At 45.2% G+C, this 22,169-nt stretch overlaps 1 protein-coding gene across 1 annotated transcript; it reads left to right on the top strand.

Annotated features, from left to right (window-relative positions):
- The first annotated feature begins 744 nt into the window (after positions 1-744).
- CISD2 (CDGSH iron sulfur domain 2) lies at positions 745-20,729 on the top strand. Its single transcript, XM_081020436.1, has 3 exons — positions 745-1,047; positions 16,177-16,391; positions 17,157-20,729. Exons 1-3 carry the CDS (start codon positions 945-947, stop codon positions 17,244-17,246), a joined length of 408 nt encoding a protein of 135 aa, XP_080876562.1. The 5' UTR covers positions 745-944; the 3' UTR covers positions 17,247-20,729.
- The last annotated feature ends 1,440 nt before the right edge of the window (positions 20,730-22,169 follow it).

Genomic DNA, 22,169 nt, shown 5'->3' with positions numbered 1-22,169 from the left:
CCTGCCCTCCCAGGTCCTAGTCCAACACTTTGCCCCCAATGGACCAGCTTCCACGGATTGTCACACTGGCAACACCATTTATTTTGTCCCTTCCAACTCCACGGCGCTATGATTCTGTTTAAACGGGGGCTAAAACTATTTGAAACGCGGGCATAGCCAGGATTTTTGTTGTGGGGGGGGGGGTGGTGCAGGCCTTTTGTTACGGGGGGAAGCGAACCTCAATTTGCTATGTATTTTTATTGATTGGGGGGGCAGCTGCCCCTCCCTGCCCCCCTTTGGCTACGCCCATGTGTCGTGGGGAGGGTCGCCTGGTGTTGAAAAGCTACAGCTTGTATTCCCAGGTCACCGATTTGCAGTTTCGAAGTTCTGGACACCCGGTGGGAGAGTCTAATCATGCGTCCGCCCGCGCACCAGCAACGTCGGACAAGGGCGTCCCTAACCTCTTCAGATCCGGGCGGGGCTTTTTCCTTCAACGCCCCAACCCCTTGCATAACAAATATTGAATCCCCCTCCGCCTCCGGGATTCAGGGCTTGCATCGTATTGCAAGGCGGTGCCGGAGAGGCAGCCCCGTCTGCTCCGCCCTGGCTCCGCGCGCCTGCCCAGCGCACCGCCCCCTCCAGGGCAGCGAGGCCGCCGGAGAGACCCGGCTCAAGCCAGCCCCCTCCATCTCCTCCTCCTTCTCCCCGCTCCCTCTTTTTCCGGTCCGCGCTGGGTTCGTCGCCGGCACGGCCGCGTGCGCGCATGCTCCGTCGGCGAGAAGGGGGCCACTTGCGACGGCAGCAGCCGGAGGAGGAGGAGCAGCAGGAGGGCAAAGTCGAGGCGGGCATGCAAAGTTAACCGCGGGAGCGGCAGGTAGCCCAGCAGCGGCCCCAGCGCAGCCCGCCTCTCCTTCGCTCGCTCGCCCTCGACGGCGCACCGCGCGCCGCCCCAGCCCTGCAGCGCCATGGTGTTGGACAGCTTGGCTCGCATCATTAAAGTGCAGCTGCCCGCCTACCTGAAGCGCCTCCCGCTGCCCGAGAGCGTCGGCGGCTTCCTCAGGCTGACAGGTTCGGGGGGCAGGGATCTTGGGTAGGATAGGGGGGCGGCGGTGGGGAGAGCCGGAGGGTCGGGATCTGCGCCTTCTGCTCGTCGAACTTCCGTGCGAGTCTTTGCTCATCTTCCTGGGAAGCGGGCGGTGGAGGCGTAGGAACGAAACACTCGAGTTGACTTCAATATTTTCCCCTGGAAGGTGGAAAGGGAAAGGCTAGGAACTGAGCCCCGCCAAACGCCCCGGGACTTACTTCTGAGTAGACGCGTTCTGGATCGCGCTGCAAAACTCGTAATCCCCCGCTCCCCGCGCAGGCGTGTGTTTTGGTTTCAACTTTCTCCCAACTGCAGATCTCAATGCTTCAGAATAAGCCTTTCTTTTAAAGCGCAGTCCCTTGCAGGCTTACCTGGGAGTAAGCCCCACTGAGCATAATGGAGCTTACTTCCGCGTTAAGTTCGGTAGGACTGCGCTGTTAACTGCACGTGCGCCTTTCCCCCCATTCATCCTTCCCCTCTGATCGTCCTGCCTCAAATGCGCCCTAGTCCCCTATAGGCTCTTCAGTTCCCTTTTTTCAAATCATGCTTTCCAAGACCGGCCCTTTCCTGAGGCAAGAGCAAGGCTTGCCCACCCATGCCATGTTGAGATTCTTGCATTGCAGGGGGTTGGACTAGATGACCCTCGGGGTCCCTTCCAGCTCTGCGATTCTGTAGTTCTGAGGCCAGGAAAGGCAACCACCTCAGATGACAGGATCCACAGGGACAGCAGATTCCAATGTTAATCTTCCTTCCCCGCTTGCTCCTGGTGTAGCTCTTCCTTCTCTTGCACCATTTTGGGGTTCACCTCAGGTGCCAAAATGGTCTGGCCCTGAGCTAGAGTGGTGTTACTTGCCTCAGACAGCAAGTGCTTTTGAGGGAATTGGTGGTTGTGGTGGTGAGGTGTTGTAGGATAGAGGAGTTTGCTGGCTGCTCTCCAATGCAGAGAATGTTGAAGATTCCGCTTCCATTCTGGTGGGCTTTTGTGCATCAAATTGCACGGCCATCTTGCCTTCCCCTCAGGCAGCAAAATGTCTTGGGCTGGTCCTATAGTCCCTGTCCCGCCTTTTGCTCTCCTTTAGGACTTCAGAGGCTTTTTGACTTAAGGGGTGGGTTCTTTCACTCTCTGCTGTTTGTATGCATGTTTGAATGGTGGTCAGGAGGAATAGAAAACTCCCCAGAAGAGGAGACCTGTCTCTAATTCATGTTAGTTTACTTAATATAGTGATACAGGGTATGCACATACACACACAGAGAGAGAGAGAGAGAGAGAGAGAGAGAGAGAGAGAGAGGTCTGTTTACATAAAAGTTCTGGCCAATGGAACTTGCTCCGAAGTAAGGCTGCAATCTGTGCAAAGTTAGGCGCACCAAAGCCAAATTCTTTCGGTGGGCCTAGGCTCACTTAACTCCGTTTAGGACTGTGCAGTACATATGTGTCATATTATATTCTGTATGAAAATGCCCTTATTGTGTACATACAATATTGTTTAATTCAAAACAGTAACTCCTTGAAACACATTATCCTTTTGTGTTCCTAGTCATGGTGGTAAAAAAAATCAGTGGGTGTTTTTTAAAAACTTTTTCCAACATGTGTGTCTTAACGCAACAAATCTGAGTAGCTGAAAACATGAAAGCAGTTATGTATGCATGTAGGAATATTTCTAAATTAATATGCAGTACAGTTGCTTCACATGATTATTATTTAGAGTATTAGTACCCTGTTCTTCAGCCAAAACAAGACAATCCCTACCTGCAGACTTATAATCTGAGAACAACAACACGCAAGGGAAAAGGGACAGGGAGGGAAGAGGAAAATAGAAAAACTCAGGCACCAATTTCTAAACAGTTGTCCTCTTAATGTCCAGGGGCAATAGGTGCCTGATGGAGTTGGGGCTCCAGCAAAGCTGATGAAATGAGCTCTGCTTCCTATCTCTCCTACTGAGGAAATCTAATGGCTGTGCCCCAGATGACAGTTGACGGCAGAGGAGGCCTAATGGAGTTGGCTTGTAACAGCAGAGCCAACACCTTAATGCCTGACAACTTCATTGTGGCATAAGCTTTATTGGATGAAGTGGCCTATAGTATGCAAGGAGTATTAGTGTGGCAGCACCTGTACTCTGGAACTCCCTGCTTAGTGATATTAGAAGGCAGGCACCTTCACTATACTGTTTTTAACACATACTGAAAACTTCTGTTTTGGCAAGCCTAATCCAGACACATGATTTAGTTACATTTGTTTAAAGCATTTTATTAAGTTTATATTTTGTGTGTTTTTAAAAGGATGTTTAAAAATTATATTTGTTTTTAACATGGTCTGTGTATTTTACTCATGTTTTATCATTGGACTTCTACACCACTTGGATAACTTTATTTTTGAACAAGCGGTTTATAAATTGTCTAGATAAATAAATAACACAATAGTCCGTGAAAACTTATGCCACAATAAATCTGCTGGTGTGCCAGAGGACTCTGTCGTTCTCACTACAAAAGCTTAACATGACTGCTCCTCTGGAAGAGGATAAAATTATAGTTTTAATCGGCCCATCTGTAAGGGTCATCACTTAGTGGTAGAGATAACTTAGTAGTAGAGTGTAAGCTTCGTGTGTGACTTCTCTAGTGAAGGATTTCAGAAAGCAGACTTCGGAAGGCCTCATCAGCTTTGGAGCACTGCTACCAGCCAGATTGTGGAGCTGCAATATCCAGTTGCGGAACCAAGAGATCAATGGTTTGTTTAGAATTGTGGAGTTGGAATGGGCACATGAGCGTCACCTAGTCCCTCTCCCTGCAATGCAGGATTCACAGCTAAACAGTGTCTGACAGATGGCCATCCCAACTTTGTTTAAGTACCTCCAATGAGAGAGAGTTCACCACCTTCCGAGGTAGTCTGTTCCACTGTTAAAGAGCTCTTGCCATCAGAAAGTTATTCCTCATGTTTAGTCGGAATTGCCTTTCTTTTAGTTTGAATCCACTGGTTCGGGTCCTACCCTCAGGAGCAGCAGAAACAAGTCTTCCGCGTGACAGCCCTTCCTTCAAATGTTTGGAGATGGCTATTATATCTCCTCCCTGTCTCCTCTTCTCCAGGCTAAACATGCCCAGCTTCCTCAACGGTTCCTCCTAAGTCTGGGTTTCCAGACCCTTAATCATCTTAGTCACCCTCCTCTGCACATGGTTCAGTATAGGGCAAGCTTTCAATGTCATGTGACAGTGCTTTCTCTCTTGTCTCTCACCTTCAGAGGCCTGTGCTTTGAGAAGAGGAGATAGAGTATGCCTCTGAACAGTATAGTACATACACAAAGTATCAAATGTGGTGAATATAATAATAATGCAACAAAACAACACCACCACAAACTGGCTTATAAGTATAAAACCAAATTTACTAGAATAATAGCTAGAATAGAGATAGACTTGTAACCATTCAAACAACAAACATACTAAGGTGCCATGTGCAAGACAAAGCCTGGAGATACTGTAAACATGGAGGAGATAAATCTACAACTGTATCTTAACAAGTTACATGTGCAGTAAACGTTATACAGACTGGATAAATGAACCGTTCAACAAGTAGCGTAAGTCCAATCACAGAATGGCAACCCTGTGCCGCCACAATGGCAAGGCTAGCACACTGGAGAATATGAAAATGTTTTTCAAAGATTGAACTGGATGAGATGTTCTTCAATGGGTCTTGAGTTGGAAACACAAAGCCGTATGGATAGATCAATCACGGGAAGGCAAATCAAAGCCACCACCCTGGTGAGAATAACGCAAGTGGGCAAAAGGAGACCTGTTCTCTGGATATATTACAGGTTTCGCTACATGCTTCATCAGTCCGAAAAGCCAGTCATACAAAACGGTTTGCTCAGGATAAAGAAAATATGCTACCTTTGCCATTGTGGTGGCACGGGGTTGCCGTTCTGTGATTGGACTTACGCTACTTGTTGAACGGTTCATTTATCCAGTCTGTATAATGTTTACTGCACATGTAACTTGTTAAGATACAGGTGTACATTTATCCATGTTTACAGTATCTCCAGGCTTTGTCTTGCACATGGCACCTTAGTATGTTTGTTGTTTAAATAGTTACAAGTCTATCTCTATTCTAGCTATTATTCTAGTAAATTTGGTTTTATACTTATAAGCCAGTTTGTGGTGGTGGTGTTTTGTTGTATGCCTCTGAACGCCAGTTTCTGGGAATCAGAAGTGGGGAGAGTGCTGTTGCGCTCAGGTCCTTCCTGCAACCTTCCCACAGACATCTGTTTGGCCACTGTGAGAACAGGATACTGGACTAGATGGGCCATTGGCCTGATCCAGCAGGTGCTTAGAGCTTGCAACAATTTCAGACAATCACCCCAGTGAAAGTTGTTACTGTATTTCTCCCTTTGGAGAGGAGAGCAAATGCCTTATCCTCTCTCTGTTGCTACATCTGCTCCTTGTCACCAGAGAAGCTAATCCCTACACCTGGCTCCCCAAACCTATTTTACAGATGCAACCACAGAAATGTGAATTTGGCCACCTAAAATTGCGTGATATATATTTTTTAATCCTCTTATTTTGCTCACTAAAACCTCCCCACAAAGTTGGAGCCTTTGTAAGTCAGAGGAATTTTTCTAAGTCGACGTACAGCAGTTTCCCTGTTATCTCCGATGTTTTTACATCTCCCCTCCGGCTATGAACAATTTGCAGGTTGAACTAGCTAATAAATCTAAAGGTTCTGGAAAATAAATAGGCTTCAGGTTGCATGAATAGAGCAGCTGTAGAGGCTGTACATGGCTAATGGGGTTAAAACCAGTTCATCGGGCTGGGCACAACTCAAAGGCTGCAGGGTGGGTGGAAGGCCTTGAGTAAACAGGGAATGTTGTTTTGTATGCCCATCCTGACTTGAGCTACAGAGTCACTCCTCTGTATCATTCGTCAGTTTGGAACGCTTGAGGGACTTTTACATTGCCTCTTCTTCGTAAAACACCATGTACTTGTTGTGTGTGGAGATTCTGACTGCCCTTTTTTTTACTTTTGTCATTTTAAAACCATTATTAGATCTTCCGTTTTCAATTTTTTGTTGTAAGCTGTCCGGTATCATATGAATGAATTTGCAAATTCAGTGGAGCATCGTCAGAGCCATCATTTTTTCTGTATTGCTCCATTTGTTCCTCTCTATCTACTACAACTGCTACTAATTACAGTCATACCTCGGGTTACAGCCACTTCAGGTTGCGTTTTTTGGGTTACGCACCTGCTGAAACCCAGAAGTACCAGAACGGGTTACTTCTGGGTTTTGGCGGTCGCACATGCGCAGAAGCGCTGAGTCGCAACCTGCGCGTGTGCAGACGCACCGCTGTGGGTTGCGAATGCGCATCCCGCATGGATCACATTCACAACCCAAGCGTCCACTGTATTGTTATTGCTACTACTACGTTTCTACTACATTTCTACCCCAACTTTCATGGTGTGGTGTACATGATTTTCCTCCTCCTCTCCATTTTATTCTCATTACAGCCCTGTGAGGTAGGTTAGCTTGAGAGGTTGTGACTGGCCAAAGGTCACCCAGTGAGCTTCATGACCAAATGAGGATTTGAACCCTGGTCTCCCAGGTCCTAGTCCAGCACTCTAGCCACTACAGTGGTACCTCGAGTTACAAACGCCTCAGGTTACAAACTCCACTAACCTGGAAGAGTTACCTCGAGTTGAGAACTTTGCCCCAGGATGAGAACGGAAATTGTGTGCCAGGAGCACAGTGGCAGCAAGAGGCTCCATTAGCAAAAGCACACCTCTAGTTAAGAACAGTTTCAGGTTAAGAACGGACCTCAGGAACGAATTAAGTTTGTAACTAGAGGTACCACTGTACACCAGTCTGGCTGTTTCTGAGCACCATTCAGTTCTTGGTTGGCCTCCTTGGATATCTGCTGAAGCTCAGTTACAAGCAACAGGGCCTGTCACTGACTGGGATGCCTGGCCTGCTGAAGAACCAACCCAGCTAGAGTGCTTGCAGCTAGGGTGCCAGCATAGTGAGATGACCCTGTTGGCTATGGGGACAGCGACAGTAGCAATGATAAACTGCAAGTAAATGCTCTTAGATAACAACAACAAGGCAGCTACAGAGAGCTAAGTTAAGGCACATCTGCCTCCATCCCATGCAGTGTGTGAGAGAGTAAGGAACAGGAAACAAGCCCTGCTTCCTCTTTGGAGAAGAGCGGATGTGACATCACTGAGCCCACTCTACTAATTTAGAACTCAGTGGTCCTTAACCCCTTCAAATGCTAACTAGCATTGTTAGGTTTGACTGCAAATCTCCCACAGAGAAGACCCTCTTCCTAATGGACACTCTCTTCACTTCAGTTTGCAGGAACGCATGGGACAGAATCTCATAAGGTTCGGGCAGGTCAACTTGAAAGTAGGTGATCTTTCAGGCAAAGCTTTAAGGCAGGGGTGGCCAACTCCCAAGAAATTGTGATCTACTCATAGAGTTAAAAACTGGCAATGATCTACCCCCTTTTGGGGGGTTGAGGTCAAAGCTGTTGAACTTCTTTTAGGGAGGAGGAAAGCCACATTTTTGGGGGGCGCAGGGCAAAAATGTTGAACTTTTTTTAGGGGAGCCAAAGTTGCTGAACTTCTTTGGGGGGAGCCAGTGATTTACCACTGATCTACCACAGACGTCCAGTGATCTACCAGTAGGTCACGATCTACCTGTTTGACATGCCTGCTTTAAGGGATTTAAAGGTCAAGATGAGCACTTTAAATTGGGCCCACATGCAGACTGGCAGCCATTGCAGCTAATGGCGTAATACAATCAGAATGCCTAGTCTCAGTTAACTATATTGAGGTGCCTCTAATCACACTTCTCATAACTCATTATTGCCAGTGCCCCTGTGGTCAGCGTAACTATGTGCTTTGGCTCCAAATTATTCCAGTTTCACTCTCTTTTCCAAGAGCAATAGCTCGATAGCTGTCCCTCAATCCTCATCTCAGTAGAGCAAGACAGTGAATAGTAACTCCATGCTTTGTCCAGAGATGTCCCTGCCTTAAGGATTGTTGGGTTGAACATGGTGATGCGGAGATTGACTGGAGCAGAAGTACAGTAGTTTGAAAATACAAGACTGCCCTACCATGACCATAGCTTGATTTAGAGATGATGTGAGCTGCAGGAAAAGCAATTTCCAAGGCGGTACCCACATGAGTCACTTGCAGCAGAATCCATCAAAGAGTCTTGTGGCACTTTTAAAGAACAACACGTTTATCATGGCATAAGCTTTTGTGGCCTGTGATCCAACTGGATGCACTTACAGGTAAATGTAAGAGTTCTGTGTGGCTTACATCTCTTTTTAAATATGCCTATTATATGTGCTGGTCATATTCAAGCGGCATTTCGTTTCTGCATTTCATTAGATACGCCATTGGCATACTAACGTTGCACGAGTGTAGCCCTCCATATAGGAAAAGCATGTTTAAACAGGACAGCAGGCACACGGTGCCCTTTCACAGGTGAGTGCTTTCCCCGTGGCTCACATCATGTCTCATGAGGCTTACACAGCAACGTATCAGAGAAATTATGCGGCACAAACTTGGGTTCTCTTTGCATGAGAATCTCAGTTTTAATCATGATCCGGTTCCATAGTACATTTTTTTCTTTTTTAACCCTTGGAAATTGGTGCTCGGTTTCAACAGAAGGAACTTTCAGACATCCCCAAGAGATAATAATTTCCCCTAAATATTTCACAAAATTGGTGAAGCAGCACTAAGTAAAGAATTTGCCAGTAATTCAGCATTGCATTGCATTCCAGTTGAGATGTCTTCCTTCTTTCAGTTCCTGTTATCCCCAGTAATTCTGCTGTAACATACACTTCAGCCTCATGATGACTGTGCTTTTTAAGGCCAGTATAATTGATTAAACTGGTGGCATTACAGCTAGAGAGTTTATCTGTTCTCTGCAGTGTGTCTGCGACTGGAGTCAGGAAAACTTAGATCTGACTCCCTGTGAAGATGTTGTGCAAAGTTCTGACACTTTGCAGACAGAGCATTAAAACCACAGTCCTTCCACTTTCTTGTCTGTATTTGCCTTAAGTTGCTAATTGACTTGCTAGGCCAGGCAAAAGGTTCATGGTCCAACTTTTCATACCAAGTGGGCTGCAAGAGTACTTTGACATGGAACCTGTGGGCTGCACACTGCCTTGTCATGGGGGAGAGAGCCAGATAAGTGAGTTGCTGGGGTTTGGGAAGGAGGTGGGAGGCTCTGGCCAGGGTCCTAGAGACCTACTTTCTTCCCATAGCTGGAAAAGCACTAACTAGGCTTTGGGAAAGAGGATAGAGGACTCTAGGGCCCTGTCAGAGCCTTCACGCTTCCTTCCCAAAGCGCAGCACCTTGCTAACTAGGCTTAACAGGGTAAGGGCTGAAGGGGCCAAAGTGTCAAATGTTGCCAAGGGTCACCAAAAAAGGCATTGAGGGCCATATGCGGCCCTCAGGATGCATGTTGGACCACTCTGGCTGAGGCTATAATCCTATATTGCACTTACTATAGCCTATATGGGACTTACTTTTGACCAAATAGAGAGATGTAGGATTGCACTGCTAATTCAATATTCGGTCTCTGACTCCCATGCTAGCCAGCCAAGCAAAACTTGGTAACGAAATTACGTGATGGGGGTCCACTGGTAATCCCCAAAAACATAGTCAGGTACCTTTGGTAGGGTACCATCATTGCAGTTTTCATAGGCCTATTAAAAGCATGTGGGATGTATATGTGTAAGATCCTCTTAATTTTTTTCTTGGCATGCACATGAAAGCTCATACAAATAACTAACCTAGTTGGTCTCTAAGGTGCTACTGGAAGGAATTTTATTATTATTTTATTTTGTTTTATTTATTTTATTTTGTTTCGACTACAGCAGATCAGCACGGCTACCTACCTGTAGCAAGATGAAATATAATGTTTCATCATTCCCTGCCATCCTATTTTGGGAGGTTGCAAAGTGCATATCATTTTGTAGCAACGTCACCAGGTCCATCGGATTGTTGCAATGAAGTGCTTTGTAAGATAGTACTCGGCACCAGCCTCAGAGTTCAGGCAGTAGCTTTTGAATCTGCATAAAACCTGGACGTGCATATTGGATTGCTTTCTAAGTCTGTCCTAGGCACATAATGCTCATTTGCTTCTGTGAACCTAGCCAGAAAGTACTAGTCTGCAACTATACAGTTGCTAGATAATGGTGCCCTTTGTTTGCTGTATCCTCTCCATTTTATTAATGTGCTCTTAACTTGGAAGTTTCCACGCTAACCATTGTTCGACAGTCTTCCCACTTAAATGCCTTGTGGCTCAGTTCTGATCTTTCCTTGGAGTCCGTCTTTGTCTGATTGCATCCATTATCATTCTGTGCAGGTGTTGTCGACATGAAATTCTGATCACTTAACTAGTTTCCAATTGTCCTGTTTTGTTTTTTGGGGGGGCGGGGGGGTATATGATGCTGTGCAGGGATGGAAATGGAATGCTCTCATCTGCCCGGTTAATAGCTGTGCTCTAGATGCCAATTTTTTATTTCACTTTTTTCTGCAAAAAAGCAGTTTTCAGAGATACCTATTTCTTTACCTTTTTCGCTCAGATTTGTTCATGTTCCAAGAGCCTGCTTATTACCACAAAGCAATCAGGATGGTTAATGTTTGCAGTGGCCCAAGGTAAAAATCTGAATCCCTTGTTAACCCAGAGCCTGAGCTAACAATGCAGCCTGGCTAGGATCAAAGGGGGTCTCCCCAGTCCAGCTGCCTGCTTTATCTAGCCTCTCTTAGGCTATTTAACCAAGGAGGAGAAAATTACATAGGACATGATATGTTCAGGGCAACTAAGTTATTCCCTGTTCTGCAGTTTTTAGGGTCGAACAGGGCATGTGATTTGATGCAGGTATTGCCTTGCTCAGTGCCTGGCTGGGAGATGCCATAGGAACTCCCCAAGCTAGCAGGCCCAGTGGTCAGGAATGATGGAAACTGTAGTCCAAAAACAGCTAGAGACTGTTTAGAAACCCTGGTCTAGGGACTCCAGTGACAGGTTTGAATCCAGAACATCCCAAGACTACAAACCTGTTCCAGGAAGTGCAGCTCGGCCCAGAACAAAGCACACCTCATTCTTAGAATGTACAGGTGTATCTTGGATCCCGAACGCCTTGGAACTTTGACATTTTGGCTCCCGAATGCTGCAAACCCAGAAGTGAGTGTTCCAGTTTGTGGACGTTCTTTTGGAACCCAAATGTCTGATGGGGTTCTACGGCTTCTGATTGGCTGCAGGAGCTTCCTGCAGCCAATCAGAAGCTGCAATTTGGTTTTCGAACGTTTTGGAATGCTTCGGATTCTGTTCGACTTCCAAGGTACGGATGTATTACAAGTGGGGTCCACAATGGACTTTCAAAATGTCTGGCATAGTGTTGCTGACCATAAACTGCTACATCTTCCTGTGAGGAAACTCAGGGTTTTTGTTTTCTCCTTGATACAGGAGTATTGGAAGGGAAACATTTAAGGCAGAGAAGAGAAAGCTGTGTCTCCTCCCCATCTACCCTCATGTTGCTGGAGCAGAATTGCAATCTTCTTTGGCCCTTGGAAATACTGGTTGGATCTCCCATGACATCTGGAGGCCATCAGATTCCCCCACACTCGTCATTTTATTTGGGGAGGGGGACTTAGCTGGACTTGCCCTAGTATTCTTTTAAAAATTATTTTTGTTATATTACAAGGCAGAATGCATTGAGGCAAGTCTTTCAATACAGAGGCCAATAAAAGAGTAGCAAGCAAATAAATCTGTCATTAGGCAAAACTTTCGTGATGATTTATGCTCTCGCGCCGCATTTCAAGAGCAAGTTGTATGTTATAAAGTGAAGTTGAAAAAAGTTTGTCTCCATGTTTGACTCTGCTGTTCAGCTATCCAGGATTTTTATTTTTATTTTTTTTAAATACAACACCAAACCCTACCATTTCCTTTCTGCTATATCACATTACCCTTTCTGTTTTTGTCTTTCACTATAAAACAAAGCAAGATCCTTTTATTTTTTCCTCCCCCATTTTGGTCTAAAGGCAGTTTAAAGGGGGATTTTGTTGAAAGGCAAAGTAAGATGAAATGGGTCAATATGTATCTTTGTACCAGGCAAATACATACTAAGTTTGAGCTTTGTAGTCATCTTATGTACCCTACAGTGCAGTCCTATGCATGCTTACTCTGAAGTAAGCCTCATTTAGTTCAATTGCACCTTTTCAGGTATGTGTGTCCAGGGTTGCTGCCTGAGCGAATTTGCTCATGTAAAAATTGTCACCTGTGTTTTCTTTTATATGGGTATATCGGTGCAAATGCTATCTTTCAAAAAAGGTGTATAAACAGGAAACATGGGTGTGAAAGATAAAGTTTCATAGTATAAATAGCCATGCAGAATTAACTTTAGCTGCTTACTATTCTGCATTCTCAAGCTCAATACATCAGAAGTGCTTCTAATTTCTGTGCACATATGAGATGCTGTGGGTCAGCGAATGTGTGTGCTTTTGCAAGTCCTTCCCATGGCTGAAATAAAAATTAGGAAAGCATGGAGCAGGGCTAGCCCAATACATTTTGCTGCCTGGAGCAAATGACAAATCTCTCTCGCCGTCTACAAATTTCCAGTTACCATTTTACAGTCATACCTCAGGTTGAAGTTGCTTCAGGTTGAGCGCTTTTGGGTTGTGCTCCGCGGTAACCCAGAAGTAATGGAACGCGTTATTTTCGGGTTTCGCCGCTCGTGCATGCACAGATGCTCAAAATGACGTCCCGCGCATGTGCGGAAGCGGCGAATCGCGACCCGTGCACACGCAGACGCAGGTTGCGTTTGCTTCAGGATGCGAACGGGGCTCCAGAACGGATCCCGTTCGCATCCAGAGGTACCACTGTACTTCACCACTGGTGACAGGACAAGGTTCTCCACCATACTAGAGTTGCTCAGGGACTGCAGGGCAAGCTGTGTAGCACACACTACTCTGTTTTCTTGCACTTCACCCCTGCTGCCCTCTCCCTGTAATCTGCCACCTGAGGAAAATGCTAGGGCCGGCTGCTGCGTGCAAAGTTCAGTATGAAAAGCCTGGTGGTTTTCTGGTCTGTGTAGCATCTTCATAAGCTCTTGGGAAGCATGCTTGGTGCAGGTAGCCTGTTCAAAGAATGTAACATTCAGAGGCCCTGGTGCACTTGACAGTTGTTTTCTATGGCTTCTCTCCAGTTTGTCAGAAGCATTGCTTAGTCAGGAAAGCAGCTGTTTGGAACCCCTTGAGCTGGCAGGGGAGTCTTCCTTTCTCTCCTAGGCATGTGAACAATCAGATCAACGTAGGGTTTGCAAATTGGGCTGTTCTGCTCCCTGGGAGCAGCTGGATAATCTCTCTCTCTCTCTGTCTGTGTGTGTTAAAAAGGCAAGGGGCCAGATCCAGTTCACCAGTTTGGTTGAATTAATTGAACTAAATTGTTTTGATTGGGTTTTGCCATTAATTATTAGTGTTCTGACTTTTTTATATTCCATGGTGGGCCATGCAATCTGCTATTCTGAACAATGCTTTTTATCGGGGAGGGGGAAGCGGGGATGGGTTCACGGAACCGGGGGTGGGGTGGGGGCTGTGGCCTTAAAAAGCTTGGGATCTACCGACATAGGGACAACTGAGATTAAATGCTGTATAAATGGCCTAAAGAAATTGGGTATTGGGTAGGCGGAGGCCTACCTGGGTCAAAGCGGGCTTGCCCCCACTCATAGGCAGTGCTTCGTGGCTCAGTGTAACTCTGATTTTCCTGTATTTGAATACGCTTCTATGGGAACCGCAGGTTGTCTCTGTCCTTGTTCAGGTCAGCTTGACTTGCCATTTGGACTGCCTGTTGTTACCCTGCGTAGTGCTAAGAGCTTTGCATTTGTGTCTTGCCTTTCTTATTAAAGATTTAGTTAGGTAAGGAATCCCGTTCCACCCACCCAGGAAGTGAATATTTCATACCCTCAAGTAGGCTCCCATCTGCACTATGTATTTAAAGCAGCACAGAGTGCCCTGTGAAAATGGATTTATTGTTAAACCACTCTGGAAAATTGTGGCACTGGCAGGGGACTAGTGTCTCCTATGAGCTCCCAGCATACTTAGCAAACTGCATTTCCCACAATTCTTCTGGGGGAAGCCATGATTATAATAGTTTATTATTTATACCCCGCCCATCTGGCTGAGTTTCCCCAGCCACTCTGGGCGGCTCCCAATCGAGTGTTAAAAACAATACAGCATTAAATATTAAAAACTTCCCTAAAGAGGGCTGCCTTCAGATGTCTTTTAAAGATAAGATAGCTGCTTATTTCTTTCACATCTGAAGGGAGGGCGTTCCACAGGGCGGGCGCCACTACTGAGAAGGCCCTCTGTCTGGTTTAAAGGAGCATGATAGCGCTTTAAATGTATAACGCAAGAAAATTTGCAGAGCTGAAAATCCTTGGGGAGCTCGATTCGGCAGGATCACACAACCTTTTGCAAATATATCCACCCTAAGGGACATAATTCGGTGGGCCATAGCTGAGTGACGGAGCACATGTTTGGATTGGAGAATGCCCCAGGTTAAATTCCCAGCACCTCCAGGTATGCCTGGGATAATTTCCTGTCTTGAAACACTGGAGAATTTGGAGTCAGTGTCAACAGTACTGAGTTCGGCTGACCAAAGGTCTGACTTTGTGTAAGGCAGCTTCTTATAAAGAAGTACAATAGTAATATTATTGCTGTCTAGGTAAAAATACGCATAAGCCCCAATACTTTATCAGCATCTTTTGCCTAAATCCTGCTGAACCTCTTCCATTTATTTCAGTGAAGCTGGGGAATTGTGTCCTATGTTTTTAATTGTACACTGACTCATTTATATCTGCCTCAATTTAATCCCCTTTTTTGTGCATGGGGACAAGAGTGTGCTCCTGTGAGCTTAATTTTTTTTAAGTGCCTTTGAATTATTTCACTAATTCTGCTGTATAGTAGTCAGAAGTCAATGGGCAAGGAAAGCTGGCCATGAGATGGATAATTAATCCAAAGCAAACTTTAACTACCTCATAATTTCATCTGCTCTTCCCTGTGTTGATGCTATGGATATTCCTCATTGTGAGGACAGGCAATACTGTCTAATATGATTTGGTGGGATTGCAGTTGTTGTTGTTGTTGTTGTTGTTGTTGTTGTTGTTATTATTATTACCCTGCCCATCTGGCTGGATTTCCCCAGCCACTCTGGGTGGCTCCCAATAGAATATTAAAAACACGATCAAACATTAAAAACTTCCCTAAACAGGGCTGCTTTCAGATGTTTTCTAAAAGTCATGTAGTTGTTTATTTCCTTGACATCTGATGGGAGGGCGTTCCACAGGGCGGGCACCACTACCAAAAAGGCCTTCTGCCTGGTTCCCTGTAACCTCACCTCTTGCAGTGAGGGAACCGTCAGAAGGCCCTCGGCGCTGGACCTCAGTGTCCGGACTGAACGATGGGGGTGGAGATGCTCCTTCAGGTATACTGGGTCGAGGCAGTTTAGGGCTTTAAAGGTCAGCACCAACACTTTGAATTGTACTCAGAAACATAAAGACAGAAAGTATAACATATCAACCATCAGTTTTGGGAAGTCAGGCAAGGACAGTCACATACTGTCACTGCTGGCGGCGTAGAATGTTGCCAGCATTGAAATGAAGGGAGTGAGAACACGTTGACTAATGTCACACAGAGGTGCCTCCAAATAATTATCTACCCTCACCATGGCCTTATGACATACCAGTGTCCTAACACATCGCATGGAGAGTTGCTATTATAGCTTTACATAGGCATCTGGCTGACCACTGTGAGAACAGGATGCTAGATTAGATGGGTTATTTATCTGATGCAGCAGGATCTTCTTACATTCTTAAGAGTTTTCATGCTACTGCTGTTGCCCTTGCAACCAGAATGCAGCAATGTCTTACACTATGTGTTGTGGCTGCCATGGGGTCAAGTCAAAATGCAGAGGCTGCTTCCAGCAGTTTCTGCATGATATGTGTAAGTTCTTAGAATGTAAGCACTCTATAATAAAGCACTGTGTTGATAGCAGTTGATGCTGGAACTTGATGCTGGTGAGCACCCTTCTATAACATTCATGTGTGTGGTATGTGTTTAGTTTCAGAATGGCTGCGGTTATTGCCTTTCCTGGGTGTCCTTGCTCTGCTCGGATACCTTGCTATTCGCCCATTCCTCCCCAAGAAGAAGCAGCAGAAGGATAGCTTGATCAATCTCAAGATCCAGAAGGAGAACCCCAAAGTAGTGAACGAAATCAACATTGAGGACCTTTGTCTCACGAAGGCAGTGTATTGCAGGTGCTGGCGCTCAAAAACGGTGAGTCATTTTATTGCTTTGAGATGTGGCATCAAGGTTACTGTGATTTCTGGTATATACCTGAAGGAGCGTCTTCAGCCCCATCGTTCTGCCCGGACATTGAGGTCCAGCACCGAGGGCCTTCTGGCGGTTCCCTCACTGCAAAAAGCAAAGCTACAGGGAACCAGGCAGAGGGCCTTCTCGGTGGTGGTGCCCGCCCTGTGGAACGCCCTCCTATCAGATGTCAAAGAGATAAACACTGGCAGCTTTTAAACCTCAACCAACACTGGCAGCTTTTAAACCTCAACCAACCCACCCTGATTTTGTGGGAACCAAATCTCTGTAAAGTGCAGAAGGATCCAGGAGTTCCAGGTTTGTATGAGCTTGAGCTACAAGTGGCTGGAGTAGGCCGCGTTGTGCCCTCCCATCAGCATCAGGATGTTTGGCCAGAGATGATGGGAGGTGTAGCCTGCAGCAACTGGCTGGCTATACCAATATTAGATTGTTCATAACCAGTGTCAAGGATGGAGCAAGTACAGAGACCATTTTAAGGCATTCATTGTTTCATTTTGGGGTATTGGGCCTAGACTACTGTCCCTCAGCCTGGATCTTTTTCTGTCCCTGTACTTAAGCTTGTGGGTTGCCATCCCATTTTATCTATGCCGAATGGACTCTGTTCTAGTTAGGAGTGACCCGGGCTCCTGTGCAAAAAGCTTCTCTGAATCATAATTACCACCCTACAATCAGTGCAGATATTCAGCTGCTTCTCTCTCGCCTTTTTTTCAGTTCCCTGTCTGTGATGGCTCCCACAAGAAGCACAATGAGTCGACAGGAGATAATGTGGGCCCATTAATACTCAAGAAGAAAGAAGTCTAGCAAGCCTCCCCAACTAAGCCACGACTGACGGAAAGTCCACTTGATACCCACGTGGTAGTGCTTTCAGTCTAATAGTTACAGTAGACTTGAGCTTTGATATCTCTTTAGGTTACCTTAGTTTTATAGACTGTGATAGACATGTGATGATATTTTTTGTATGGTCTCAAAAGCCATGTCCAACTTAACGAAGAATGGTCCCTTTGTACATGTGTTTTTACTCCCGTAACAAAATGATCACCCCCAGAGTTTCAATTTAACCAGTAATAAAATGTTAATGTGATTCTTAAAGAGCCATATATGTACCCTTTCTCTGCTTAAAATAAGCACATCTACACTACAGATTTAAATGTGTCTGAAACTAGCTTAACTGTTGTGACTTCCACAAAAGAATTCTGGGAACGGAAGTTTTATCTTGATCCTGTTGACATTTTGTATTTGTTTCAGCGTCGTTTTTTTTACTACTGTGGTCCTTCCGCAAGTGAAGACAGCCTTGCCTATGGCATACCTGATTTGAGGAGTATGGCAATGGTTAATAAGCCCAGTTGAAAATAATTAAATCTAAGAACAATGTAATTGCTGTCACAGTCCATTTTATGGCTGATATTGGACGAAAGGTGGCATTTTTTCCTACATAAGCAACAACGACTAAGGCTTCTGCTCACAACAAACAAAAACCCAATTTGTCTGAAACAAGAGGAGTGCCTTATATGCTTATTTAAGTTTGAATAGTCCCATCTATCCTACACTCAAAAATCATTTTCCCAAAGAGACTCATGTTGTTCTGATCTCCCTGTACATCTCAACACACACTTAATTCCTAATTCCATGCACAACCATATAATATAGTCAGTCATGATCTGAGTTCCAAACAATATTAGGTTTTATGCTCTGTTCATGCTGTGGAAAACATCTACTGCCCCAATGCCAAAGCAGTATTAGCAATTAGTAGTGGCTTTCTGGACCTAGTTAGATACAAACTGTTTATGACAATAAGGCTGTGATAGAAGCATCCTTGGCTAACATATTGCCTATGAGAAAATAAATGGCAAAGTAAATTCACCTCTGCCACCAACTTGCTCCCAGATATTCCCACTGTGGACAGAAAGTAGATTTCTATTGAACCCCTCTGTTTTGCTTGTTACTTATCTAGTAAATAGGTTGGTTTGTGAAACTGACTGTGCCCTAGTCCTCCCATTAGTGCCAAAAGTCCTCCCGTATTTTCTTCTGCATTACTCTGAATTATTACAAGACAACTGCTCTTGGAAATGTAGCATGGTTTGTCAGCTTACTTTTGGAAGAAATCAAACAAATTGCTAGTTTTTTTAAACAACAACAACAACAACACAGTGGTATATTCTTCATTGTGACCAACCTGGTTTTAGGTAAGTAATTTATGGATTTTTCCATATTACTTTCAGTCATGGAGGCCAAAGTTCTTTCTAGTGATGTACATGCATGCATATATGAGGAAGGTGCGCACACAGACCTACACTTTCTCCACCGCGGGGAGAAACTTTGGCCAGATGATTATGCAAACGAGCCTTTAATTACAGCTAATGTTTGTTGGATTGGGGGAAGGGGGGAGTCCCTGCCTACCACACTTCCCACTCCAGATAACACAGGTCAGGCTCACATTATGCAGACGAGGAAAAAGCTATTGCATTTCTCAACTTCTGGTTTCAGTTTGTTTTCTTCCTTTTTCAGCAGAAAACAACTCTGCCAGAGCTGGGCAACGCATGGGTGTGGGGAGAGGCTCAGGGACCATAGCAGCTTGCAGCACCTTCAGATCTAGCACTAGGGGATTACTTGTCCTCTTATGCTTGGACTGGACCCCTGTGCCTGATCTGGAAGTAGGATGCCAATTCATGTATGCATCCCAATATACATATCTGACTGGTGGAGCTCCCATAGAACTACACATGCCATGGTGAAGTCTTCTTCCTAAGATTGAACTCAGGTTGGGCGCAGCCTCTGAAGGTCTGGGGAGAGAAGCTAACTGTGCCCTGTGCCAATTAGCTGGGTTTCTATTACTTTATGATTACATGTGTCGTCCCCATTTTCTCTTAAGGAATTCAAGGTGGCATACACAAATTCCTCATTTTACCCTCACAGCAAGCCTGTGAAGTAGTTTAGACTGAGAGACAATAACCGGCCCGAGGTTACCCAATGAGCTTCCTGGCTCAGTGGTGATTTGAACCCCTGTCTCCCAGGTCCCAATCCCAACACATTAACCTCTACGCCACCCTGGCTCTCGATATGATGTCACGAACTCCTCTCGGAGCAGTTCTACTGTGCGCTAAAACTGAGTGTGTTCCATGAAAAACAGAAAAGTGAGCAAAAAAAATAAGGTGCCAAATAGATTGAATGGGGTAAACAAGTAAGCAACACTGCCACTCCCCCTCCCCAAAGTGTTTGGGTGGTGGGGAGGAGAAAGACAGACAATAAGCAATTTTCTTTTAAATACAGTGGTACCTCTGGTTACGAACTTAATTCGTTCCAGAAGTCCATTCTAAACCCGAACCGTTCTTAACCTGAGGTGCGCTTTTGCTAATGGGGCCTCCCGCTGCCACCGCGCGATTTCCATTCGCATCCTGGGGCAAAGTTCTCAACCCGAGGTACTACTTGTGGGTTAGTGGAGTTTGTAACCTGAGGTACCACTGTATATCTGCCAAGAGAATTGCAAAAACAAGGAAAGCCAGACTCCCTACATAGGAACAAAAAGCACCGTGACCCCCCCTCCCTTTTAAGTGAATCTCTGCATGCATCCTCCTAAGATGGGGCTCTGGATTAACTTTCATCTGCTGTTATTTATTGTTTGATGTGATAAATCATGGATTTGAACCATGATCTAGTTGAGATAGCTCAGTTAGTAGAGCACCGGACTCCTGACCTCAGGGTCATGGGTTTGAACCCCATGTTGGGCAGAAGATTCCTGCATTGCAGGGAGTTGGACGAGATGATGCTGAGGATCCTATCCAATTCTACAATTCTGTGATCCTCTGAACCTTCCATAAGCAAACAGGGAGATAAAATAGATTCCCACCACACTTGGAGATAATTTTCCTCACTACCACCAGAATGAAGCAGCTCAGTGCTAACTTGTGTTGTTTTTGAAATCTGAACTGGAGAAAACTAGAACAGGCCTCTCCTTTCCTGTGGATGAAACGCTGCTAGCCTGAGGTGCAGGCTCCGATTTCAGTTTAAGATTTCTTGTGAAGTGCCTAGCATCTCACCTACATACCTTGCCTGATCCTTTTGATATATATTTCAGGCAGCTTGCCGATTTGGAATTGTGTCTAAACTTTTGTTGGGTTGGGTTTTAATTTCACGGTAATTGCTACAGACAATTCAAAGGATGTTATGGTGCACAACCAACATTGTGTGTGTGTGTGTGTGTGCAAGAGACAGACCTGGAAAGTTACACCATGGAGGAAGTTACATATGTAATTCTGTTACTACCAATAAAATATTCATTCTACATCACACCTTTGTGAATTTTGCATGTCTCCAGCTTGATACACCATGGCTCACAATTAGGACATAGCCTGAACGAAGAAAGTCATAGCAATAATGTTTTGTTACATGTTTAAAGAGAATGGGGGGCGTGTTCCTAGGTGCTAGTGGATCCCATTGTGGATGCTAGGCTAAAAGGCAACAAAGATCAGGTTAGACAATTCCATCTTGAACATTTCAAAATATCCCAGTTCATTATTGAAGACTGTACTTCTGTTATAGGGTTGCACCATTACGCCTACAATAATATCCTATGCTAAGGGGAAGGATTATTTCTGTGAATTCTTCCACCCCCAGCTCCCAACCCAGCCCCCTGGCCATGCTATATCTTGCACCACGCCATGAACATAAATTCTGTTCCACTCACACAATAAGTTAGGATCCAAGCCAATGGTTCTGAAGCCTCTGGACAGAAAGCTTGAAAGAGCAAGAAAAAACCCCAGTCTTTTCACCCTGTGCCTTACATTGCTCTTCCCTGAACCATGCACTGCTCAGCTTCAAGGTCTGCAATGGTTCCTTGCATATGCTTGGGATATTAATTACAGCTTTTGTTTCTGGGCCTTTGGATCTACTTAAATCTTTTGTTTTAGGATCATGTGCAGTAGCTGACAGCAGGGAGCCTTTGCAAAACAAACATGGCCCACAGTATCTTCCCTCTCCTCAAACATCCTCTTGTGAAAGTTTGCATGTAACACTGAGGACAAAAGTTAGCCTGACTAATGGTGCTTCTGCCAAATACTAGGTGTGCAGTTATACAGATCTAGCCAATTCCAGGATTTCTGTTAAGCTGCACTATACATGAGTTGTTCCTGGTCTCACCCCAATGTGTCCCCCTCCTTTTCTTTTCTCTGCCAAGCAACAGCTGCACAGGGTATTATCTTACTACACATCTGGCTATTTGCTTTTACTTGCAGAGCAGAACCGTATATTTGCACGCCACCCCAATCTCCAAGCAATGCAAGGTTCCAGACACTTACTCAGGGCTCGTGTTTCCTTTTGGGAATGTGGCACAGCGGAAACCAGGGTGTCTGTATGATATATGGCTTATTTACACATATATACATCCTGAGCCTATGATGGAGGGGGTCACAGCACTAACACCCCAAAGGGGTCTTGTTTCTCCCATAACCTTGCATACTAGCAGAAATCAACCATGGCAGACTCTCTGTATGTGCTCCTTTCCCAGCCTGCAACCTCATCTCTCTAGGTTACATCACAGCCCCAAAATTCAACTTCAAACTTTGTCTTCTCTGGCACAGAGCCCCCTCTCCTTGCTTTCTTAATGACTCATCACCCCAAGCAATTACCCCATCAGGACCCTAGCCTGGCTTATATTTTAACACTTACTGAACCCAGGGGTTCAGTGTCTGGCACCCAGTTTAACACTCCAAGCCTTGATTAACTTCTAAC

This window comes from Podarcis pityusensis (genome assembly GCF_964106645.2).
Source record: "Podarcis pityusensis genome assembly, chromosome: 9".
Taxonomy (NCBI): Eukaryota; Metazoa; Chordata; class Lepidosauria; order Squamata; family Lacertidae; genus Podarcis; species Podarcis pityusensis.
The sequence above is the reverse complement of the archived record's forward strand: the minus strand, read 5'-3'. Positions and strand labels throughout refer to the sequence as shown.